The following is a 24,881-nucleotide window of genomic DNA, read 5'->3' as shown; positions in this document are numbered from 1 at the left end:
CTTGAAGTGCCCATTTCGTGATTTTCATCAGCAGCTACCGAACTGTTAATGCTAGAAGATTTCCATCATTTTTAACTACTGGGTGTTGATACATTAAAAAAAAAAATCTATTTATTGGCCTGTAAATTAACTGACATGGTGTAGGTGAAGCTGATGCGATTTTATTCTGTTCAATACTTATCAGATTAAATTTATGGATATAATTTAAACTCACTTCCTTCATCATCCTTTCTTTGCGGTATATAATCAAGAGTGCAAATGAATAAGCAGATATGATAAGGAATTAGGGGGCGGCATGGTGGTGCAGTGGTTAGCACTGTTGCCTCACACCTCTGGGACCCGGGTTCAAGTCTCCGCCTGGGTCACATGTGTATGGAGTTTGCATGTTCTCCCCATGTCGTCGTGGGGTTTCCTCCGGGTACTCCGGTTTCCCCCCCACAGTCCAAAAACATGCTGAGGCTGCGATAGGCTGGCCCCCCGTCCTGGGTTGTTCCCTGCCTTGTGCCCATTGCTTCCGGGATAGGGTTTGGACCCCCCACGACCCAGTAGGATAAGCGGCTTGGAAAATGGATGAATGGATAAGGAATTATTGAAGATGGATGGAAAACAGGCCGAAATCCTATTGACAGTGTATTTTGACATGGTTGCTATATGCCATGTTTTATGTTATTTTTGGAAGAGTTATAAAATATTCCACAACACACTGCGCGAAGTTACTTCACAAAGGGAAAGTTCACTTCATCTTTATTTAAAATCTCTATGCTAATGCAAATAGAGGGCTGCAAACCATCTTGGCATCTGCAGAACCCTGCTGAAATAAGGCACATTGTGGGAACACCAACCTCGTCCTCAGCACAGGAGTAGCAGGTTCTACGACATACTCTACAATATGTACTCACACACACTTATAATAAAGAGGTCTGTGGACAGCTGTATATGCATAAACGTACCCGTAAAACTGAACTGACAGCTTTAATCCTAAACCACAAAACAAACAGAATGAGATTAGACAAACCAGCCCTTACAATCCAAAGAGATAGCAGGCTCCAGTGTTAAAATTAGGTCGTGCTAGTTGAAAACCTACTCTACCTTATGATAACCAAAGCATGGGAGATTTAGTGCAGTACACATCCTGAAGAGAACTAGTCTCTATTGGTGTTCTGACATTTAACGACTGTCCCGAAAGTTACATAGCATGGTGATCTTTATTCCAAAATGCAGTCAAGGGTCTGAACTTACCTCCTACAGAGAAAATGGACATTCTGGTTAAGTTTAATCTTCTGAGCATGCAAAACGAATTACAGCAATTAAGAAAGAAGAGATATGAAAACTGAACATCCTTTAAATATAAATCTACTTGGGGCGGCTACTGTCCAATTATTTTTTGTCACAAACTGATGATATGATGTTCACAAATGTCCGGTGGTTTCTGGAAGCATGGAGGCATCTCCACATAAACACAACCTATACTGAGAGTGTAGCATTAAACACAGATATACAATTTACATATTTCACAAAAAGAAAAAAGAAAATGAAAGATGTACATATGCCTGCATTTATATATCAGTGATTGTCAAGCCTTGGCCTCACCACTGTCTGCATAACATACCATTTTTTTACAGCAATAATACATTTTTTTCTGTTTTTAGGGAGCTGTCACTAAATTATGGAGTTGCTATTTGAGGTATTAGAGGCTAGGTATAAGTCATTTTAAAAACTATTTGAACTATTTTTATGCTTTGTCTAAATCATAACGTTAAATTAGTTGAAACGGTAATATCCCGCTTAATTGTTTATGCACTAAGAATCAATGTGTTCAAAGACTACACAACATAATGAACGTTCTTCCATAGTTCTACTTCAAAGCAAGCTTACCTGAAGCAACACATTCAGTTATTATTTTAAACAAATAAAATATAAAGTGGAGAGCTGGAATTGTAAAGGACGCCAAGCAGCCAGCAAGAGCGAAGCGTAAGCAACACCGATATACATAACATACATATTTAAACAGTAAACCACTAACTGTTGACCGACAAAATGGAATCTCTACACAGCATTATAGATGAAAGTCTAATTTCGAGCAGCAGAAAATGATTCAAAATATAAGGAACTGAAAAATACCCTAGACCCTAGATTATTCCTGTAGTCAAAGACATATTCCTGAAATGGGTGAATCGTGTTCTGAAAAAAAAAAAAAACTCACAAAACCAGATGGGAAAATAAATACAATATAAGCACAAGAGACATAAACAGGAATTTTACTTCTTAGGCAGATCACAGTAAAGGTGCAAACATGAGTTGGTAAGAGTTAAACATTAAAATCCACAAATGAATTTACTTAACAAATAAAAGCTCACATAAAAAAAGGCTCCTTCGGCCAAAGGTTGCCATTGAGTTAACTTTCTTGAAGAGTGACGTTCCAAGAGGCCTGCAAGGTGACAGGCTACTGAAAAGGAGCACTAAGGACACATCGTTGGGACACAATGGCACTTAATTACACCGATTCTCTCACTAGGCCTTTCTTGCACTGGCGTGGAGATCAAATTACAGGCAGAGAGAGCAGAATTTCTCAAACAATAGTCGGCTGAGGGTTGTGTCCGCTATTGCGTAACTGCTCCTGGATGTTTCCATAGCGACAGGCCCACACCTTGTAGCAGTACCAGCTGAATAATGTAGACGTTATTTCTCGTCTTTTATTTCTTTCTAGACCGTATACTTTCATTGGCCATACAGAAACGTTGGCCGGCGGCACAATTTGGTGTAAAATACCAACTTAACGTTTAACCACTGCACGCTAAATGAAACATTAATACCAGAAACTGTTTTGACATTTATGAAATCCATGGAATTTCAAAAAAAGGGATTAATCTCATGTCACAGCTTCATCTCCTTTAAAGAGAGACATTGTATTTCATGCGCTGACCCATGAAGTTATTTTGAGTACCAGCATATTTAGTAAAACACACATTCAGGCAGGTACCACAAACATGGCTTAAGATGACTAAGGAAGTATGATATTTCATAGCGGAACCTCCCTACCTTATATGCATGGAAGGTAATTGCTTCTCTGCCACAATGAGCTGATTTCACTCTCTCAGAAACAAGACTGAACTGCAGCTGCATAACCTGAACTTTATTAACAGTGATCAGTGATTAATTAAAAGTCTCTTGGGATGGGTACTTGGCTGACAATTTAAAAAGTGATCACCTTCATTACTCAGTGTACTGAGTGTACATCAGTGTACCCACCTTCATTACTTTAATCGATTACACCATGAAGTAATAAAAAATAAACAAAACAGTGTGAAGTACTTAAAAAGAGTTCACTGTTCAAATGCGGTAGGTTTCGAATAAAAAAAAAACAAACACACACAAACACACACACACACACACACACACACCACACACACCACACACACACTAGAAGGGAGAAAAACAGGGAAATCGCGGTGTGTGGGATTATTGTGTACAATGCTGGGGGGGGGGGGGTAGAGCTAGGACGCAACGGCTGACTCCTGAAGGCCCCTCTGCTTCTGGGTTGTGTGGACAGTCCAAAGGTGGAGTGTTTCCTCGCAAGTGCTGCAGTTCTGCATTCAGCCACTTGGGCGGCGGTACTCCAGTCTGCCCTCCCTCCCCCGCGCTCGAGTCTGTCATTCGTGCTATACTCCCGATTTCTCCTTGATCCAGCTGCGGAATTTCGTGACCCGCGTGTATATTCCCGGCTTGTTCCTGCGGGCGCAGCCGTCTCCCCAGCTCACCACCCCTGCCAGGAACATGCGCCTGTTGCCACCAGATGCTGACATGGGGCCCCCCGAGTCTCCCTGGAATGGGGCAGGAGGGAAGCGTCACTATGGACTAATACACAGATTCGTGGGCCCGTTAGTGAGCCCAGGGGCCAGATCAGCCAATCATTAGAGGCAGAGGCGCACGCTGATGGTGAACAGCCCTACCTGGCAGGCATCCACCCCCCCGCTCAGCACGCCGGCGCACAGCATCCGCGAAGTGATCTGGTTGCTCATCAGCTGGTTGCACACAGTCTGGTTGATGATCCGGACTTCGGCCTTCTGCAAGGTCGAGGCGCTGGAGGCTGAGTGGCACACAGCAGGTTAATCAACATCGACTGCGGTCCTTAAAAATCACAGCAGGAGAGAGTAACAGAGGCATACATTCCTGTCCAAAGCAAGTAATACATAAGCTTCCTCAAATAATGCAAATAAATTTAATTTATAATAAAGTAATAAAAAGGTAAAACGATTCAATTAATTTTTATATAGCGCCTTTCACAAGGCTCTTTACATGGGTCTGTTGTGATTCATTACAACATCATGAAGAAAAACACAGAAACAGGGAAAAAGGACGAGAGAAAGAAAGAAAAAATCAGATGACAACAGAGGAGAGGAACCAAAAACTCCCAAGTAGGGAGGGAAAATAAACCTCTGGGGGTCCAAGGCCAACTGGCTGCCCAAACCCCGCCCCCTGGACATGCTAACATTATAGAAAAAGAGACAGTGGGCTTGCTTGCGAAAAGCAAGGTGTAAACAATTCCTTCTGCAGTCAAATGGATAATGTTGTAATAGAGTCTATTATAATCAGCTAACTCTTGCGTTTCGTGCCAATTCCCCCACACATAGATACACACAGGGGTCAAACTCACCCCCCTCTCTCATGGCACCCCAGCCGGTGATCCAGACGCTGCTGCCAACCTCGAATTCGTGCGTCTCCGAGGGCAGGCAGATAGGCCAGATGCTCTGGCTGAGGGTCACCGGACTGTCCAGCTCCATGAGCGCGATGTCGTTGTCGTAGGTGTACTCGTTGTAGAAGGCGTGCGGGATGATCCGCTTCAGGTTCCTCTTCGCGGATTTGTCAGTTATCTTACCCTGGACGTGCAGCCCCAGGTAGGCCTCCCAGTGCTGGGGCTGGGAGTACCTGTGGTCACACACACGGGAGCAAAATCCTCACTGACTCTCCACTGGATCTTTTAAAACTTGGCCTAAAGTCTTTTCGGTGCTTAGTTTAATTTAATGGAAATGCAGAACAGCCCCTCCTTGTTTGGCGACTGCTTTACCAATGAATAGTCTGGACACACCTACTGAAAATCAGTTGCTTTTCAACACCTTAAACTCACCTCGAGGTTAAGTAGGAAGTAATATCTTGTGAACAAGGAAACGAGATGGAGTGCTGTGACAGATGACCTGGCCCCCACAATCCCCCCCTGACCTAAACGCTATAGAGCTGGTTTGGGATGAGTTGGATCAAAAAGTAAGAGCGAGGAAGCCAATTTGTCCCCAAGAGTCTAAAACTTGAGATGTTGAACACTTCTCTTGGTGATCACAATATGTGATATATATTACTTCATTTGCCTCAAGGTATGAATAACATAGTGAAAACAGAGACAAATGGATTAAAAGCAGGTGTGTCCAGACTATTGAATGGTACAGTACCTTTTTTAGCAAGCATTCGAAAATAACGGTAATAAAAAAATTCATTTTCTAACTAGTGTGTGTATTAACAATCAAATTTCATACACCCGACAACAATGCACGCTGGAGTGAGAGTGTCCTTTGAAGTATAATGTAAAAGTTAAAGCAAGAGACTATACTTTTACTAGATATTCAGTGTTACTGGCTGGTAGCTGGGAGGGAGTAAACATGTGTTCTGTCTGAGGGTGCATGTATCTGGTAATGACAGGGTACGTACTTGACGTCTTTGTCATCCTGCACGCAGTGTGCGGCAGTGACCAGCCAGCGGTTGTTGATGACTGACGCTCCACAGACGTGTCCCATATTTTTGATGTGCAGACTGACCTGCCAGGGCCACTCGCCCTCCACAGCTGCCTGCCCCCCCACGATGCGCGAGCTCTTGTAGGGCCGGACGCCACACTCTGTGGAGCGGGAGGGCGATCAGGCATACATGGCACACACAAATATACAAACTGGGCAGGGGCTTCTGCATTAAGGAGGAGGTGACCATAAGCAGAGTTTGACATTTACACTTGCAGCCTGCTTACCTTGAGTGCCAACGCACATATATGATGCTCACATTATTTTGTCTACCTATAGGGCACCAAAAAAAACGCTTATGCACAGTGCCAGCGCAGAACATGTGTAATGCTGGTCTTGCCAATTAATTGCAATTTCGACTGGCAGGTGCAGTGACTGCGCTCCCCTCCAAACTCCGCCCATGATGGTGACCTCCTTCAATGGGGCAGCCATCAGGTTTACCACAGTCAGTTATACACTCTTGGCGAGGTCATATCCTCACATGGCTTCTCCTACCACTGCTATGCTGATGACACTCAACTCATCCTCTCTTTCCCTCCCTCAGACACTCATGTCTCCTCTAAGATCTCCGCATGCTTGGCAGACATCTCATCTTGGACGACCACCAACTCACCAACTAAAACGCTCGCAACCTTGGAGTTACCATGGACGATCGGTTTTCCTTTTCCTCACATATCGCCAGTCTTTCTCGCTCTTGTCGGTTTCTCCTCTTTAACATCAGGATGATACGTCTATTTCTTTCCACTCAGGCTACCCAGATACTCGTCCAGTCCCTCGTCATCTCACGCCTTGACTACTGCAACTCGCTTCTAGCGGCTTTACCACTGCGCGCCATTTGTCCCCTCCAACTGATTCAGAATGCAGCTGCTCGACTTATTTTCAACCTTCCCAAGTTCTCCCACACCTCTCCTTTGCTGCACTCTCTCCACTCTCCTCTCTCCCGCATCAGATTCAAAACACTGATGCTCGCATACAAACCAAAAATGATCTGGCACCATCCTACCTAAAACACCTCATCACACCCCGCACTGCACCACGATCTCTCCGATCCTCCAGCACTGCTCGACTGGTCCCACCACCCCTCAAGGCACAAGGAAGACACACATCTTGGCTGTTCTCTGTCCTGGCACCTAGTTGGTGGAATGAACTCCCCCTAGATGTCCGAACAGCTGAATCCTTTAATGTCTTCAAGCGACAACTTAAAACATTCCTTTTTCAGAAATATCTGAAGTAGTACTTCTGGCACCTTACCCTGAGCTCTTTTTCTTATTTAAAAAAAAAAAATAAATAAAAAATTGCACTTTCCCAACTGAGTATTCATGGTATTCATAGCCTGGGTCTTTATTGAGCTAGTATCGGAAAATTCATTGCAGAGTCTTAAAGCACTTATGTAAGTCGCTCTGGCTAAGGGCGTCTGCCAAATGCTGTAAATGTAAATGTAGTTACAGCTGCCAGTTAATCGGGCAGACTGAGTTCAGTTCCCAGCGTGAGACGGGGCGACTGTGAGGTTTACCACACCTGGTTACAGCTGCCAGTTAATCGGGCAGACTGAGTTCAGTTCCCAGTGTGAGACGGGGCGGCTGTGAGGTTTACCACAGCTGGTTACAGCTGCCAGTTAATCGGACAGACCGAGTTCAGTTCCCAGTGTGAGACGGGGCGGCTGTGAGGTTTACCACACCTGGTTACAGCTGCCAGTTAATCGGGCAGACTGAGTTCAGTTCCCAGTGTGAGACGGGGCGGCTGTGAGGTTTACCACACCTGGTTACAGCTGCCAGTTAATCGGGCAGACTGAGTTCAGTTCCCAGCATGAGATGGGGCTGTGAGGTTTACCACAGCTGGTTACAGCTGCCAGTTAATCGGACAGACCGAGTTCAGTTCCCAGTGTGAGACGGGGCGGCTGTGAGGTTTACCACACCTGGTTACAGCTGCCAGTTAATCGGGCAGACTGAGTTCAGTTCCCAGTGTGAGACGGGGCGGCCGGTAGGTTTACCACAGTCGGCTTCATCAGAGCCGTCATCACAGTCCTTCTCGCCGTCGCATTCGGGATTCGCCTTGCTGAGGCACTGGCTGTTCTTGCACCTGTAGGACGTGTCGGTGCATGCCACCACTGTTGTTGGACAGAGCAGAGAGCAGAGCTGGGGGTCACACATGTGTAGATCCAGTCGCGCGAAGCCATGCTTGCTAACCGGATAGGTCATTCTTTACCTCTGGTACAGCCCTTCTCGTCCGAGCCATCGCCGCAGTCATCCTGACCGTTACATTTTTTGTTCTCAGGGATGCATTTTCCATTGTTGCACAAGAATTCCGTCTTAGATTTGCACTGTCCTGTAGAGGTGAAAAGGGGCAGAGCGCTTTAAATGGCTACCAAACCTTCACCTGAATCCTGCCCGGGCATTGCGATTGCGGTCTCATGTCTGCCTCTTGGGCCTTACCGCAGGATTCTTCGTCGCTCATGTCCCCGCAGTCGTCCACGCCATCGCACTGCCAGAACTTGGGCTTGCAGAAACCGTTTTTACACTTGATTTGCTTCTCGCTGCATTCCACTGTAAAGTGGGACCCCGGTCAGACAGCACACACCGATTGAGGAAAAGGAAAAAGCAGACGAGAGAAAGACACCGAAAGAAGATCGGTGAAAAAATATGAAACGAGATGGGGGATGCATTCAGCTTTAATTATGAACTCTACTGAGGAGACTCCTTGGGGGAATTTTTGTTTTCCAGCAGCATTATAAAAATAACTATCTGCCAGTGTGATAGACTAGGAATTTCCAACCCTTCGATGTCCATGGAGCGGTTTATGCCACATGGAAATTTCAAGGACAGGTAAAGCGACTGGGGGTGGGTAGGTGCTGGCAGATCAGTCAGCAATACGTTTAATCTGAATATTGAAAATATAGTTTATTTTTGGAAATCAATCAACTCCCCCCCCACACAAAACAGCTAACCAGTGGAATACTGGCCACAGATTGAGTGTTGTAAATCCCTATTAATGACTGGACTGGACTAACTCTGAGACAGACAGAGAATGGCTGGCAGACAGACAGACAGACAGAGAGTTGGACAGGATGGCGATAGACAGAGACAGACAGAAAAATAGACAGGACAGATGGAGACAGACAGACAGATGCTGGCTAAGTGCCTCATCCCTATATATGAGCCTGCAGAAGGCAAATGACTCATACTTACCACAGTTCTTCTCGTCACTGTTGTCGCCGCAGTCATTCCAGCCATCGCATTTCAGGGTGGGATTAATGCACATGTCATTTTTGCACTGGAAATTTCCGGGGCAGGCTGCAGATAGGAGGGAGGGCCGGCACTTCACAGAAGGCCATAGACCATGTTCTCTAAAGAGGTTCCACTGGTATGTACTTAGCATTACTTCACAAGAACATTCATGTCAGGGCTTCGGACTTACGGTCACTGGGCTCGTAGGCCTGGAACTCGGCAGAGAAGCCACGGTCCACGTAAGACATGTCCGAGTTAAAGATGACTTCCATCTTGTTGGACTTGACGGACACCACGGTGCTTGGAGATCGTTCTCCACATAATCTGAAAGCCAGGAGGACTTCTCTTTCAGAACTCTTTCACACAGTTTCTCTTTTGAATGATTTCCCTCAGTTCACAACACAGACATCTTCTAAAATGGTGATATGCAACAGTAGTGCTCCTTAGAATTCATATAAAATAAATGTGTTATGTGAAAAAGAATCATTCATTCATCAATAATTCCCTCACGCACATGACTAAATACTATCAGGGGTTATAGAATATTACTTCAGCAGGAGAGACTGACTTACTTGGTTGTGTCAGCCTGAACGTAGTCCTTACGGCAAACACTGGCACTTTGTCCTGGCTCAGACATTAAGAACTTTTTGAATTGCACCTTGACAAATTTCCCTGTCGGGACCTGAGGAAGACGACAGAGAAAGTTATTGGTGCTTCTTTAATCGTGATTATGACTGGTAGCTTGTCTGGAAAGAGCAAAACAGTCACCTGTATGTTCCACACACACTGGACCAGTGGTGGGTAGTAAGATGGGAAATCCGGAGACGTGAAGGTACCCTTAAGCCCCGTCAGTGCTCCACCACACTCTGTGTAGAAAAAGAAACGGATCATACAACTACTGATCTGTGACTATATCTTACACCTAATAGACTGTATCAATAATCCCTGCTTTGCATGGGTAGAGTTTGAACATCAACCCTCTGTTGTGTGGGTTTTCCTGATCAGGATTCTTCCGAAAGTGCATGACATGCAGTCATGTAAACTGCCATCTCAAAACCGTCTGTGTGCGTATGTAGGTCCTGCAATGGACTGACATCCTATCTGAAGAGTTCCCACAGTTCTTCCCATTCTTCAGTCATGGGGTGTTTATCAGTATCCGTACTTGACTGTTCTGATAGCTTCCTTGCCAATGAGACAAATCCCATGATTCATTGCGGCCCAAGTTTGTTTTTGGAAGGCAAGTTAGCAAGACTGCTCTTGCTAACATCTCAAATATGATCTTTGCATTCTACATATTGGGAAACACACATGGTTTCCTGGTCTGTTGCCTCAGTACCTATTTTCTGAGGTATCTGCGTGACACGTGCTCTGAATCCAGGGAAGTTCTTCTCTTCGTTGGTGACCAAAGTAAGCAGCATGACGTTCCCCGAGGAAACGAAGGACAAGGGCTCATTAGGTGGATAAATCCCACATTTCCTAACAGAAACAAAAAGATAAAACATTAAGGGCTTGCAGGGCAGACTTGGGTACCCATATAATAGGGCCAACAGGTAAATCATTAAGATTTTGTCAAGGATAAAAACCAGAAAAAGTTTGCTTCAACAAAGCTGAAAGCCTATCTTACATTTGCATGTTGAAAGTTGCGTTTCTCAACCCAGTCCTTGGGGACCCCCAGATAGTCCATGTTTTTGCTCCCTCCCAGCTTCCTGACAGATACCCCACATTTTTGCTCCTTTCCACAAACTGGGAGGGAGCAAAAACATGGACTATCTGGGGATCCCCAAAGACCAGACTGGGAAGCACTGCTGTGTAGTACATAAGACAGACTAATCTGTCAGCTGACTGCACACTAAATACTTGGAGACTAAGGGTTAAAGACTAAGGGTTCCCAAAGCTGGATACCAATCCGTGACCAGTATTCCATCATGCCACGGAAAGCTGGAGATGGAGTTTACACCCTACAGTAAAAGCTCTCATATCAGTAACTGGCACGCTCAACTAAACGACACAATACTAAAATTAAAAAAATCCTAAAAAAATTTTTTAAAAAATCCTAAAAATACTAATAATAATAAAGAAGAACACTATTATAAAAAAAAATAAAGAATAGCATTGCTTGGGCAAATTTTACTGGTAAAGTTGTGCTGGTAACTGGCCTGCGGACATCAAAACGTTGGTAACCCCTAATTCAAACCACTGGAAGCAAGCTGGACTCACTCTGCCATAATCTTCTGTTCGAGGGCAACCAGGGAATCGTACACCCGGATGAAGTCCTTCCCACAGTCATTCTCCAGGTTAAAGGTGTCGAAGTGCAGCTTGACTCGGTGGCCCGGGTCGGCACGTAGCAGCCACTCGGTGTAGGTGTTGGGGCTGTATGGCGAGTTGGGGAAGCCTGGAGACTGCAAGGTGTCTGCTGAACCATCCCGGCAGTGGAGGGCGAAGGACTGCCGGACTGGGCGACGGGCACACAGGCAGGGGGCGGGGGAGGAATGTCACAGGGGCACCACAAAGCTGATTACACTAGTGAGGGAGAATTTCCGAGGGACTCACCTGCTAGTGATGGCCGCAACATGCGTGAGTCCACAGCTAAAAGAGAATGTCAGCACACTGGTTAAACAAAGTGTCTTTGTGGTTATGGTAAGCAGTCACTTTTACATGCTACATATCTGTTATATATAGTTTATACCACCTTTAAATTTATTTACGCATTGATTATATTATTCTTATGAAATTATGATGTGGCATAAAAGTAAGAATAATCCAAAAGGGTCCTATATACCATACTCTACTAGGAAGCATAAATATAATTTGTATCCTTTAAAACGAGATGATTCAGATGTTTAAACCTGGTGGTGCCAATACAAGCGTGATGATAAGTTCCCTACCTAGGGCTGGCCGATATTTTATCGATTTCGATAAGTCGAGTGATCATTTCTTTAATTCAAGGCTCCATTTTTTCTTACAATTAAAGAGTTGCTGGTGTAAGGTGTCCGTGTGTCCAGCAGGTTAGCCCATCCTGTGGTCTGTGTGGGTCCCAATGGCCCAGTGCAGAGATGGGGACACTCTGCTATAAAAATGGTGCCGTCCTTTGGATGAGATGTAAAACCGAGCACCTGACTATCTAAGGTTATAAAAGTTCCCTGGCCATCTTAGGGTTAGGGTTCTGGCTGAAATTGCCCACTGTGGCCCTATCAGGTCTGTCCTCCTAATCATCCCCTATATTTAATTGGTGAATTCTCTCCTTCTCCATCACCACCGTAGCTACAGTGTGGTGAGTGTCATGGTGCAGAATGGCTACTGTCACATCATCCAGGTGGGGGCTACACAGTGGGGGGTGGTAGAAGTAGCTCCCCAATGCTCCTGTTAAGCGCTTTTGGTGTTGAGAAAAGCACTATATAAATGCAACCGTTCATTCATTCACTCCTTCATTTATTCACAATTCCCTTAGGATTCCCCTTACAGATTCAGAGCAGGAAATTGAACTGTACTGCACGTCAAATCTAATATTAATAAATAAATCATACAAAAGATGACAATTTTTCTATCATGGGGTGTAACGCTAGAAAATGCCGACAATACGGCTCGTTGCCGAGTTTTTTCTTACTCTCTAGCTGCTAGTTCCATGGAACGGGTTTGATATGGTAGTAGAGTTGCCATCCATCCTAATGTGAAAAATAAAAATGTTGTGTCCTGTCTTGAATTAATATGAGATGTTATTAGACCCATATTCTTTTCATACTGAAAGTGGAAAGCCCAGTAACTGGTGTCTCTGACTGTGTAAGTGCTTGCATTCTGTGTGTTTCACTGGATGGCAGCGCTTCCAGTGAAATAATTTCACAGTTTCCAGGTTTAGTTGGCAGAGTTTACAATACACAGCACCAGACTATAAATTGCCAGAGTCCTGCCACACCACCAAACGTCTTTGGACCTCATCTCCTTTTTGACAGATGTCGTGGCTACTGGTCTTCCGCTTCCTTTACCGACAGCTGAAGTTCTCTTTACTGATCGCTTCCATATCAGCACAACAGTAGTATACGGCATGCTCCCCCTAACTCAATCAACTTTGCTGTGCCAGTTTTTAAAAGATTACCGTATAACTGGCTGGATTTGCCTACATTTCTTTAATGCCATGTGATGTGATATGTGTCATCAAGCAACGATTCCTATTGACAGTTAATCGGCGTTAGAATTTTTTTATTGTTTCGATTTTGTATGACACTAAGTCGTACCCGGACCCATTCCGATTTTAAGCCTTTGATATATTCAACAGCAAATAATCGTTACTGACTTGATCACACACTCCCCCCAGACACAGACTAGCTGCAAGCAGTACAGTACCTCCGGACACGATGTCGTCAACATATAAGGAGGGGGTGTTGCTTTTTCGCGACAAGGGTCCCTGCTGGGTCATGTTGGACATGGCTTTATCCGATGTGGATTTCTGGTCACTCGGCACGAAGAACTCTGACAAATAGTAGGCGATCACGCTCTGTGCATTTCCTTCACTGCAACAGAGAGTGCAGGGTTTGTTCAGAAGTCTTACAGGGAACTTGGAAAACTGGCATGAATGCACAGCATACTTCATGTAAGTGGATATCAAATGTCTAAACACCCTTGAAATGTATGTATGCATGTATCTATGATCAAATTTCAGATTTTTGTTGATGTTAACACTGAAATCAAGACAATTACTACAATTACTACTGTTTTTACCATAACAATATTTAAAAACATACAATATTTAAGTGATAGTTAAGAAGCTAAGAACTCATTTCTTATTTGGTACAGTAATTTAAATTTAATGCAATATTCGCTTAAATAATAAAGTATATTTAATGACTGCAGCTCTTTGAGTGCTTGCTTATGTTTCATACATTTTTTGAAAACATGCACAGTCATAATACCAGAAGCATACTGATCAGTAACCATAAGGTCATTGGTTCAGGTCACAGTATGGGTCCCACTCTTGTATGTGATCAAGATTCAATATGCATAATCAGAATTGCTCGAGCAAGGATAGCAATCAGCATAAATGGGTGATATCTGCGAGTTGCTTTGGACAAAGTCATATGGTAAGCAGCTAAATTTTACTTACTACAGTGATCCCCCGCTATATCGCGGTTCAGCTATTGCGCCTCCGCTATATCGCGGATTTTTCCCCAATGCATCACAGTTCTCTACCTATCGCATACCTAGCTTGTGGTCCAACTGTTGTTAGCAAATTTTTTGTGAACTTTTCGTTTTGTTTTAAGCCCTACAACTTAAGCCTTAAACTACAAAAAAAATGGTTATTTATATGGTGTTTCTATATTGCGGATTTTCACCCATCGCTGATGGGTCTGGAACTTCCGCGATAGGCGGGGGATCACTGTATATGGAAAAAATGAGAGTGAAAGTCAATAAGAAGACCTTTCATTGAGTCTGAAATCATCTCTCCTTGAGTTTTGTTAAATATTACACGTGAATGAAGAGCGATTAAACTTAAGATTAATTGAAGCAAATAAATAAACTTCTCACAAGATATACAGCAATTAAAAAACCCATAGGCTATGTGACAGAGTGATTCCATACATTAAAAAAACAATTACCTGAAGGCTTGTACTTTGGAATTAACATAATAAGGGGAGAGCTGTGATGATTTGGAGTAGACGGCACTGAGCTGAAATAAACAGACATTCAGACAATACATCACATATTGAGGCTCGGGAATCTGGAAGATTATATGACCACAGAAGACTGAACATACGCTGTGGAAGTTTGACTGCATCATTAAGGAAGAATGCATGCAGGGCGCACAGCTACCTTACTTTTAAGTATAAAAAAAATAACTGCAAGTACCATAAAATATGTGAAACCAATATGGGCACTGTAATATTAATTCCAGTATTAATTACTCTTACAGAAAAGTACCAGTGCTTGACCGGGCAGGTTATTTTAGAAAATACACAATTAATCTAAATATCACTAACAGCAAAATGCCTAGCGTGAAAACTAAATTACTTAACAATGGCAGCAGGAGCAACAATAAAAATAATAAAAATAAAAATAATAATAACAACAACAAGAACATGAATATGAAAAACATCACATATCCTGCATGGACAGAACATCCTTTGGCTTCATGACTAACTTAGCTGAAGACCAGCGACTTACAGTAACTTTATTTTGCCCATTCTAACTTATGCCATTAATGAAGACCATCCCATAATAATAATAATGGTGAAACGCCCCAGGTCCCCTGCTTACATGCTGTAACACCTTATCTGCCAGATCCTGGAACTCTTGACTTTCAGGAAGTTCATAGTTGTCCAGGAACGGCCGGTTGGTGATCCTCATGGAGCCACTGTATATTAACTTGGTCTTTGTTGCATGTCGGTCTTCACACATTAAAAGGGGGGGGGGGGGGTGACAGAAGGACATGTAATACAGAAAATAAAAAAAAATAATAAACACTGAAAAAATCTGAGAGCATTTCATGAGAAGAATGCAGATTTGTTTACAATTTTGCGGGCTCTGGAAGGGTAGAATGAAAGTTAAACAGAAACTAAACTACAATAGAATAGAAAAGGATGATGAAAAGAAAGGATGAGAAATACACTCCTTGGTGAGTTCGAGTCAAGTCTCGAGTCAAAAAATTGCAGTCCAAGTCTCAAGTCATGTGCCCCCAAGTCCTAGTCAAGCCCAAGGCTTCTCATCATTTTTTGCTGTCGAATCACAAATCAGCCAATGTGACTCAAGTCTAAGTCAAGCTGTGAGTCATGTAATTTGATTCCCTTCCTATGTCAGTTTTTTACTTTCAGTGATTAAAATTCGTTGCAGCGAAAAACTACCACAGTACGTTGTAGGTTAAGTCCTTCGTAGGCAGAGAAAAGAGAGTCTCCACTGTTATGGTTGTCCTCATAAAGTTTTTATGTCCGTGAGCTGCATGTTAAATTCAGTTCAATTCAATATATTTTTATATAGTGCCTTCCACAACAGAGTCTCCCCAAGTCATGTTACATGGGTGTGTTGTGATACAACTTCATTAAGACAGAGTAATACAAAAAAAAAGAAAAAAAACTGAAAAATGCAGACTGCACAGAATTAATATACACAAATTATAAAATTAACATATAACATCAAGTCTAAGTCATAGGGTCCAAGTCAGGTCCAAGTCTCAGGTCATCTGCCCTCAAGTACAAGTGGAATATGACTCTGTAAATCTGATGGAAAGATTTAAGTCACAATTCATCAAATCTGTGACTTGAGTGAGTCGAGATGCGAGTCAGTGACTCAAGTCCCTACCTCTGGTGAAAAGGGCAGATACTCACAGCGAAAATGCCACACTAGGACGCCTATCATAACGCCGACGGCCAGCAGAAAAACAGCCAGGCCAACAAAAACGCCTTTCCTCGCAGAGCCCTTCTTCTCTAGGGCCTTGGAATCAGAGGCAGGCAGGAACTGGACGGATGTGTCCCAGTCGTCCTGTGGGGGGGGGAGGCATTAACACTGAAGAAAATGGCAGTACAGAAACTGACAAAACTGCATTATGTTTTCATCTAAAGCAGTAATCAGTTGTTTTGGTTGTTATATGGTTCACTTTCAATGTCTTGTAACCTTATATATAAGTTAAGCCGTGAAATGTGAGGGTTGGGGTTGCCAGCTCTTCTGGGTTTTTACTGTCACTAGGGCTTGCGATCTCACACACAAACAACTTCAGATGCAAACAGACTTAAAGAGGTTTCTATATTGCTGGCTTTGCGGTTGTGTTGAGCGTTCGTGTTTTAACACAAATATTAACATATTGAAACCTGCTGCACGCTGCTGTACATTCAGTAGCTGGAATCTCATTCAACAATTGTATTTCATAGCAAAAATACCACTTATATTATTTGGTAATAGCAGTACCTCCCATGACCAATTCCAAGAATAGCTAAATATTTCCAAATGCAAGACTATCTAATATATGTTATAATATACACATCCTGTTTTCTAAAATTTTCCCTAGAGGGCCAGTGGATTTTGGATATGCTACTCAGATGCACCGTAGAGAAGGAAAAGGCTCCGCTATTTCATTGATCCGTCATGATTACTGTCCTATCTGGACTCAATGGGAAAAGAAAGCTAGGTGTTGTTTCACTCAAAACGAATGTCAGCGCTGTTTAGACCTCTACTACCCTCATGAATATACTGTAAATGGCCACAAAATGACAATAAAATTGTTGTGTTTTTCAGAAAAAAAGAAATCCTCCCAAATATTATCTTGGTCATATACTTCCATGAAATAAATTCGAATTTGTGATAGTACAAAGACTTGAAATGTTAAAGCTATCACGCTCAAAATTATCCAGCTAATTTCTTTCATATTTCTTTGCGTCTTCCGTTTTCTAGCCTAGCAAGCCCTCATCAAGTGTCAGGCATATACCAAATAAACCACTGGATTCATATACGGAAAAATTAATCAAAATGAGACCTGAAAACATCTCTAGAGGCATCTCTCGCTTTGCAGGAGACGCAGCTCTTCATTTATTACCAAGTACTAAACAAAATCCTGAGCTAAAATTTTGAGTAGCCGATATCGTAAATTTATGCTACGTAATTAATACATGGGGGAAAAAAACCTTACTAGTTGAGAATCACATATTACAAGTTTGTTCTTAGTGCCTGGTAAAGGTTTATTTCGCTTCCGTAACTGAAACAGGAAGTCAGTTTAATTAACTGTGCTCTTATTTTTAGAAGTATTTCAATCACACTAAACAAAGAATTCTGAAACACTGAGGACAAAGCACGTAACAACGTTGCAGCGAATTCGAGATTAAGAAAACAAACAAACAAGGGGAACCACGACTGGATGCCAGAAAATCATCAAAACAGCATAAGTCATAAACACACGCCCAGCCTAATGTTTCAAACACGACAAAGCCCATGAGGGACCTGTGTGTGAAATGCCAATCGGTGATCTTCTGGAAATGGCTCGTTTGCAGGAATACGCATTAGCTGACTCATCCCCGGAGTTCTTTATTTCAAAAAGACAGGGTTAAATTAAGACACGCTAAAAGGATAAAGGAAGTTAAAACTAAGGAGGGCCCCTTCCATCTTGAGAAACTGTTTTCTTTTTTTTCCCCTTTCCATGAAAATTTGCTTTGGCTTCATTCATTATTTCTGTTTCTGGTTTAATGCTGGAGACGGCAAACAGCAGAAACTGGCTCGCCAGCTTCCCACTCCACTGTGACTCAGACACACCCCAGCGTGTCACCTGAAAAAACAGGACTGATAACATCACCCACACATGGCCGGCAGCGAGGGACTTCTTAAAGGGACACAAAAGAGCCAGAATACAACGAAAGGACTGGACTGATGTGAAAGTATGACGTAGTGAATATGGAATATGAAGTCTAGAAAATTCCGTCTGCAATTCCTACAAGAGACAGGGAGAATGTGGCTCAAAACAGGCACATTATGTGACTGCATTAGTCGTTCTAAAATGCGGAACCTGCATAACAAAAAACAAAAATGGCTGCAAAATGTTGTTCAATGGTGAAAAGCAGATGGTAATTTTAAGGTTTGCCTGTTATTTTTACAGATAATAAATACCCCACCAGTCAAAAGTTCGTGCGCACCACAGGTTTATACCCTTTCCATTTATTTCAAAAACTGCAGATTTTAAATTCGTGTTAAGTGTAAAGTTAAGTGAACAACTATTAATGAAAATAAAATCAAACAAAACAAGTTTCCTTTATAACATGGAAAGAATATGTAAGAGTGCATGTGTGACATCCTATTAACTGGTTGTGTGGTGATGGCGTAGACAAATCCTCGGCCGTCCTTTAACTTTAAATGCGCTAGTTAACTGTTTCGTCCCATGAAACAGCAGTATTTGATATTCCTTGTAGAAAGAATGCCTTGGATTTTCTCTGCTGTTACAACTGTTAGAGGTTACTTTAAATCAGAGATGGCACTTACTTGCTAATATAGGTACAGTACTCAAATGCTGAACATATAGTAAATTTGTTATCAAAGTGTATCGAGTGTATTTTTAGTAAATGTTACAGGATGCCAGTTCTTCACAGGGCACAAACATACAATAATATTATTAAATGTCAATGACACTTATCCAGTATGTTGTAGGTTAAGTTTGACTCTCAAACTTATCGCAGGCATCACCGAACAAAAGGGAACATCCCAGAGGGGATGCTAGTCCATTGCCGAGCATGGACAGAGAGACAACTTGTATGGTCTGCCACTCCAATGTACCGTTGAACCCTTTAGACCCTTCACCCAAAATGCACCAGGGACTGGCTGACCCTGCTGCCTCAACCTCATGTTGCTTTTGAAAAGTGTTTCCCATCCCGGTCCTCGGGGACCCACAGAGAGTCCACGTTTTCTTTCCTACCCAGAACCTGGGAGGGAGCAAAAAGTGTGGACTGTCAGACAGGCAGCTGGGAGGGAGCAAAAACATAGGCTGTCAGGCAGGCAGCTGGGAGGGAGCAAAAACATAGGCTGTCAGGCAGGGAGCTGGGAGGGAGCAAAAAAAAAAAAAAGGGCCGTCAGGCAGGGAGCTGGGAGGGAGAAAAAACATGGGCCGTCAGGCAGGGAGCAAAAATGTGGACTGTCTGAGAACCAGATTGAGAAACACTGCTTTAGATAAATGACTCACTAAAGAAGGGCTATGGAAGAAAAAGGAAGCAGCCAGAGAAAAAAAAACTAGCACTACATGGTGAAAATGAACATGCAAACTCTAGATATAGAAAAGCAAGACTGGAACTGAACCCCAAAACCTGGTGGTGTAACCCCCGCTCAGTCACCTTGCTGCTTATGATCAATAGAAATAGTTGAAAAAGAAGCTGCAATATACACCTGACCATAAACCAGTAATCTGACCCTGCTTTCACAAAAAAAAATGTACCTTCCTTTGGATGAAAGCATCAGTTAAATAAGCTGTAAATAAAAAAACCGATTATAAGTAGGTTAAACTAACAACGATCGCAACACAAGATAATCCTACTGACTCCGAGTTTCCTTCATTACAGCCCTAGTTTCTTTACATAAGACAAAACCAACTAGCATTTACATAAAAAAATAACCCAGAGGAAATGTTTACTTCAAGCAGTGTAATTTGTTGTAGTGTTCAATTACATTACAGGTAGACCATGACCTATATTGCATAACTATTACAGTGTGGATATAAAAAAAGTGCCATTTCCAATTACCTGTGACTCAGAGGGACAAAGTACAGAATACCAGTTTATCCACGTTCCTGCTAGGGAACTGTACGCAATATGCATAAAAGCCTTAACGCTGTTATCGCTCTCAGGAAAGTATTACAAGAGAGTACTGAATAACAGCTATAGAAAAAACCAAAACCTACAGTAGAACACAGCAATTGAGGCTTGCAGAAATCTGAAGTACAGCAAGCAAAGAATTCTAGCAAACCTGTACGTTCTCTACGCACACAGGTTTACTGACAAAAGTTTTCCATCGGAGACGACGGGTGTTCCCTCCCAGTACAGGAATTCCAGTCGGGTCGGCCTCTCTTAAGAATAGAAAGCATAACATACACACCAACCTGTACCTTGTAAGATACAGCAAACGAGGTACTTAACCTCACGACACCCTAATATTCCTCTAAGCTCTGCACCTCCCTTTGAATAAAAGCACCTGACTCGCAACAAAAACAGCAGAGATTATAATTAACAAGAGGTCCCGTTTTTAGGGATGGTACAGAATGGGGGAAAACGTCTCTTCTCACAATTATTAATATAACTAAAATAAATCTAAAATAATCGTGGAAAACCACCATGTGACCTTTTCCCTTAAAAGATAAGCGTCACCATTCCTAGAAAACCTTACATAAAATACCGCAGTTGTTTTTAAACTGAGCTCTTCAAACAACCAACATGTCAGCACAGAGTCTGAGTGGCCGAGATGTATTATCTCATCTCTATGTGCAGCCACAGGTTTTTCTGCCTGCATACCTCCCTCTCCCACCACCCACAGGTTAAAGCCAGTTAAGCCAGTACAGAATTGCCCTTATTTTGTCTTGTTGTCACTGTCAGCTCCTGCTTATCTCGATACTTCAAGGAATATATTCAAAGACCCAAATGGAAGGAAAGCCTATGGTCTTTGCTCAAGGCACGGAAACTGTCAGTTGCAACAGTGATCCCTGATAATGCCTCTTTATGAGAGGAGCTTGTTTCAGGGTTCAGATTCAACAGGTGCAAGATTAGCAAAGCATATTCCTTCACTGCTATTGAGTGTGCAAACCATCATCAAAATCGACTCATAAATTGCCTTATTTATACCTTAAACAAAATTTATTATAGTAATGATTTCTTTTTAACTTAAAGTACCATAATTAATGCACCGTCAGAATTTCCCTGCACCTTATTACATTCTGTGGTCATCGTTTTTCTGTCAATGTGTGTTGACGTGTATTATAACTACATTCGTCCATCTACAAGCCTTCGCTCAAACAGAGGAATCCACAACTGTTTCAAGTGTTTTAACTCTGTTTCCCGGGAATGCTATGGAAGGTAACTGCGTGTAATCTATTTCAAGAGTTCCCCAATCTCTGCATTGCATTCCTTTATTTTTTTACTTCTTCAGAGTACCTCATTACCGTTACATGTTGTGTTTCAGGATCAGCCGTATAGTTTAATCAGAGTTTCTGGGGGTGGTGCCCCTGTTCCAAATGATGGTAAAATACTTGCAGTGAGCTGGGTGAAACTGCCAATGACAAGCTGTGAGTCACAAAGAAGGTCCCCTAATCTAATCTAATCTAATCTAACTCACTCTGAGGTCCAGCAAAATACCTTCTACACTTACCATACTTGAAATTTCTGGACATATCAAGAAATAATTTTAGATATATATTGGAGAATGTGTATAGTCTCCTGAGGAAATGACTCAGGATAAAGCTTGACTGCATCTGAAGTAAAATCCCGGTGAAGATTGCACCAAAATGTCGATCTTCACTCAAGATGTTCGAGATGGTGTGAACTGTGGTAGATGTCTCTGTGCCCTCCTCCTTAATCTGCATTGGAGGTATATTGTTTAGAGGCAAGACAGAGTATGATTTTCATTGCATAGCAGAATTGTCTGTTTACTGTGTATGTGTTAAATAAAGTTAGAGAGCATCATCTGGTTCAACCCAAGTGTCATAAAACATTTAACAAGAAATTCTGAGCTTTTCGACACTGGGGCAACAATGTCTCTCATCCGACATCCAGAACAGCATAAATCCGGCAAACTCCATGAACAACTACTACAAAATGTCTTAAAATGGCCTTGGTGTGAAACTGCACCACATTAGATAACAACCAAGACAACACAGTAAAAGACTTAATCCCACAAATAAATGACCTTTAGATGGGAAGGCGATCAAAAGTTTAAAAGGGTAAATCCGCACATGTAAAGCTCAGCACAAGTTCACGTAAAACAGTTTGAGCAAAAGGTGGCCAGAGAAAACTGTGAAGATGTTGGTAGTTTTCATATGTTGTAACTATTCAGATTAACAGCGTCATTCGTCAGACAGCGAAAATTTCAAGAGTGAAACAAACTGACAATAGGAGCCGCGCGTCACTCATGACGTCACAGGTTTGGGGACCTAGAAGGCACCTGCACATCCACAGGGTAAGGAAGTCCCAGCCAACAGCTCATACGAATATGGAAAACAGCCCCCTCCCCAAGCCGGAAAGACATTCATTACTGTGTAACCTCTTCATACTAGGCCGGAGAAAACAATGTGAAGGATTTTCCTTGAACACAAATCGGAAATCAACCATAAGTGTCTCCTAACAATCACCTCCTCGTGACACACCCCTAAGACATTCAGAGGAGCACTAAAGTCGTAGTTCATACATATTTTTTGCACCCGTTGAAACTATAATCCAAAACTGTTTAATCATTGTTAGTAGGCATTTAACACTGAATACTTACTCGGCTGGTGCGTTAGTTTACTATTATAAAGACAAGTTACAATTCATCGTCAATGTGTCCATAAGAATTTTTAAAAATCGATGCAAAATAAAACACACGGTTTATTCAGAAGCCTAAACATGTGTGCGCCAAACTTTCAAAGTTCTGCACAAACGCAAAGGTAATGGGCAAAGGCAATAAAACAATCGTACTCTGAGGTTACAGGTGCCTTACTGTTAGCAAATATACCCCTAGGACTACGCATCACAACATGACTGGACCTGGCAACGTTAAGTAATAGACAAAACGACACAAAATATAAAGATTTTAAAAGTCATACCGGACACCTGGGACTATATCGCATTCCAGACTCCAGTGGATCCATGTTAAATGGTGTATAAACTAAAGGAGCGGAAAATTACAGATAAAATAGAAAATAGATGAAGTCCTCTTGCTTTTTGAATGAAGCGATGTTTTCTTTCTCTGAATTGTACTGAACCGTAGATAAGTCCCGAGTCCCGGCCCTAATGTTTAGGTACAGGTTTGCGGTTTATTTATTCGACTACATGTGGCTTGCAGGACAGGTACAGTACACAAAAAAAGTCCACGGGGGAAAACAAATGAAATTTTCAAAAAAATATTATCCGGACCGGAGAAAATAAAACCAGAAAGGAGATCTTCATGAACATATTCTGAAATAAGATACTGATCAATCTAAAGAACAAAAACGCAGCGTCCACCGCGTCGGATCCGCGAAAACAGATGAGGAGAAAGAAACCTTCCCGCAGACTGACTTTCGTCGGGCGTGTCTCTCTCTCTCTCTCGATACCAACCAGTTACTTCCTGTGACAAAACGAAATGATATTTTAATTTAATTAAATATGGCAAACATTGCACTGATTTATAGAATACAGCTAATAGAAATAAATAAATACATTTTAAATACAATATTTAGTTAACTGCGAATGAACAACATCTCAGTGTTATGGCCTTCTAATAGTTACACTTTAAAGTTTATTGTCTGACTACTCTATCGCGTAATAAATCAAGAAAAACCAAACAAAAAAAGCTTGTGTTCTTTGGTATAAAAATGCTAATTTAAATGGAGGAGAAGCATTAATGTACGCAGCATCTCGCGCGCTGAGGATCACGAGACGCAAGGTGGCGATAGTCACGTGACGATGCTAGTTTCAGGTGGTTTCTTCATAGAAAACTTGAAATGAGAAATCGAACAAACCCTACATAGAATACCGTACATCGAGAACAAATTTCATGATATAATAAGAGAATACTTATACATGAATAATATTTTATAATAAACAGTCATAAAGCTTCTAATTCTGTATCTTCAACTGGGTGGCTTGTAGAGAGATTTCTACCCCTACCCCTACCTTTCATACCCCCTACCCAGCTCTAACCTTAACCATCACTAACCAAACGAAATGCAAGAGTTTGGGCATTTTCAGGTTTTTGATTACAGTTACCAAATTGTCTGCGGGTGTGAGTGGGCTTTACAATGGGTTGGCACCCCACCCTGGCTTATTCCCTGCCTGGAGCCCATAGGCTCCACATGCCCTCATAACCATGAATAGGACACGTGGCTCCAGAAAATAGATTCAGCAAGGGGAAAGCTATTAAAGCTGCTGATCCTGATGACATCTCTTCCTGTGTCCCACAGTATGTCTCACAGCAGAGCATGATGGGATAGTTGGAGACTAAAACTTTGTTGTACTTACCGCCTGAGCAGAGAGAATGAGGGCATTGTCTTCTATCTTGACTGATATCTTCATCTTTTCATCTCCGTCCACCGTCCACTGTCACCCTCAGAAACATCAAAGGTGTCATGTCTGAAGGACTACTGGCCGGTGCAGCTAAAGTCGGTGACTAACAGTATCGGTCCAGACTCTCTAAATTCCCAACAGGACCTCTAGTTCTTCTTGCCAACTTTGAATCTACCCTGGTGGCACTGCTGTTTCCAGGT

The 24,881-nt window shown here is 42.4% G+C and overlaps 1 protein-coding gene and 1 long non-coding RNA gene across 2 annotated transcripts; one reads left to right on the top strand and one right to left on the bottom strand.

Annotated features, from left to right (window-relative positions):
* Positions 1-1,186: 1,186 nt before the first annotated feature.
* Positions 1,187-23,732, bottom strand: LOC125713476 (suppressor of tumorigenicity 14 protein-like). Its single transcript, XM_048984646.1, has 19 exons — positions 23,241-23,732; positions 16,315-16,468; positions 15,251-15,381; positions 14,593-14,663; positions 13,343-13,509; positions 11,555-11,590; positions 11,222-11,456; positions 10,341-10,480; positions 9,773-9,870; positions 9,577-9,686; positions 9,195-9,328; positions 8,966-9,070; positions 8,213-8,323; positions 7,986-8,105; positions 7,771-7,887; positions 5,698-5,881; positions 4,655-4,926; positions 3,951-4,087; positions 1,187-3,821 (listed from the first exon to the last, which is right to left on the bottom strand). Exons 1-19 carry the CDS (start codon positions 23,283-23,285, stop codon positions 3,660-3,662), a joined length of 2,529 nt encoding a protein of 842 aa, XP_048840603.1. The 5' UTR covers positions 23,286-23,732; the 3' UTR covers positions 1,187-3,659.
* On the top strand, positions 7,246-7,677 carry LOC125713479 (uncharacterized). The gene is made up of 3 exons (XR_007383604.1): positions 7,246-7,367; positions 7,448-7,527; positions 7,605-7,677. It is a non-coding gene; the product is annotated as an uncharacterized LOC125713479 (long non-coding RNA).
* Positions 23,733-24,881: the final 1,149 nt, after the last annotated feature.

This window comes from Brienomyrus brachyistius, chromosome 18, assembly GCF_023856365.1.
Source record: "Brienomyrus brachyistius isolate T26 chromosome 18, BBRACH_0.4, whole genome shotgun sequence".
Lineage (NCBI taxonomy): Eukaryota > Metazoa > Chordata > Actinopteri > Osteoglossiformes > Mormyridae > Brienomyrus > Brienomyrus brachyistius.
The sequence above is the reverse complement of the archived record's forward strand: the minus strand, read 5'-3'. Positions and strand labels throughout refer to the sequence as shown.

Excerpts from the sequence above, each read along its gene's own strand:
- LOC125713476 (XM_048984646.1), bottom strand. The coding sequence starts at position 23,285 with ATGGATCCACTGGAGTCTGGAATGCGATATAGTCCCAGGTGTCCG. Across the intron at positions 11,457-11,554 it reads GTTGCGGCCATCACTAGCAG|TCCGGCAGTCCTTCGCCCTC; the intron begins GTGAGTCCCTCG and ends CCCGTCGCCCAG. Across the intron at positions 3,822-3,950 it reads GGGGGGTGGATGCCTGCCAG|GGAGACTCGGGGGGCCCCAT; the intron begins GTAGGGCTGTTC and ends GCCCCATTCCAG.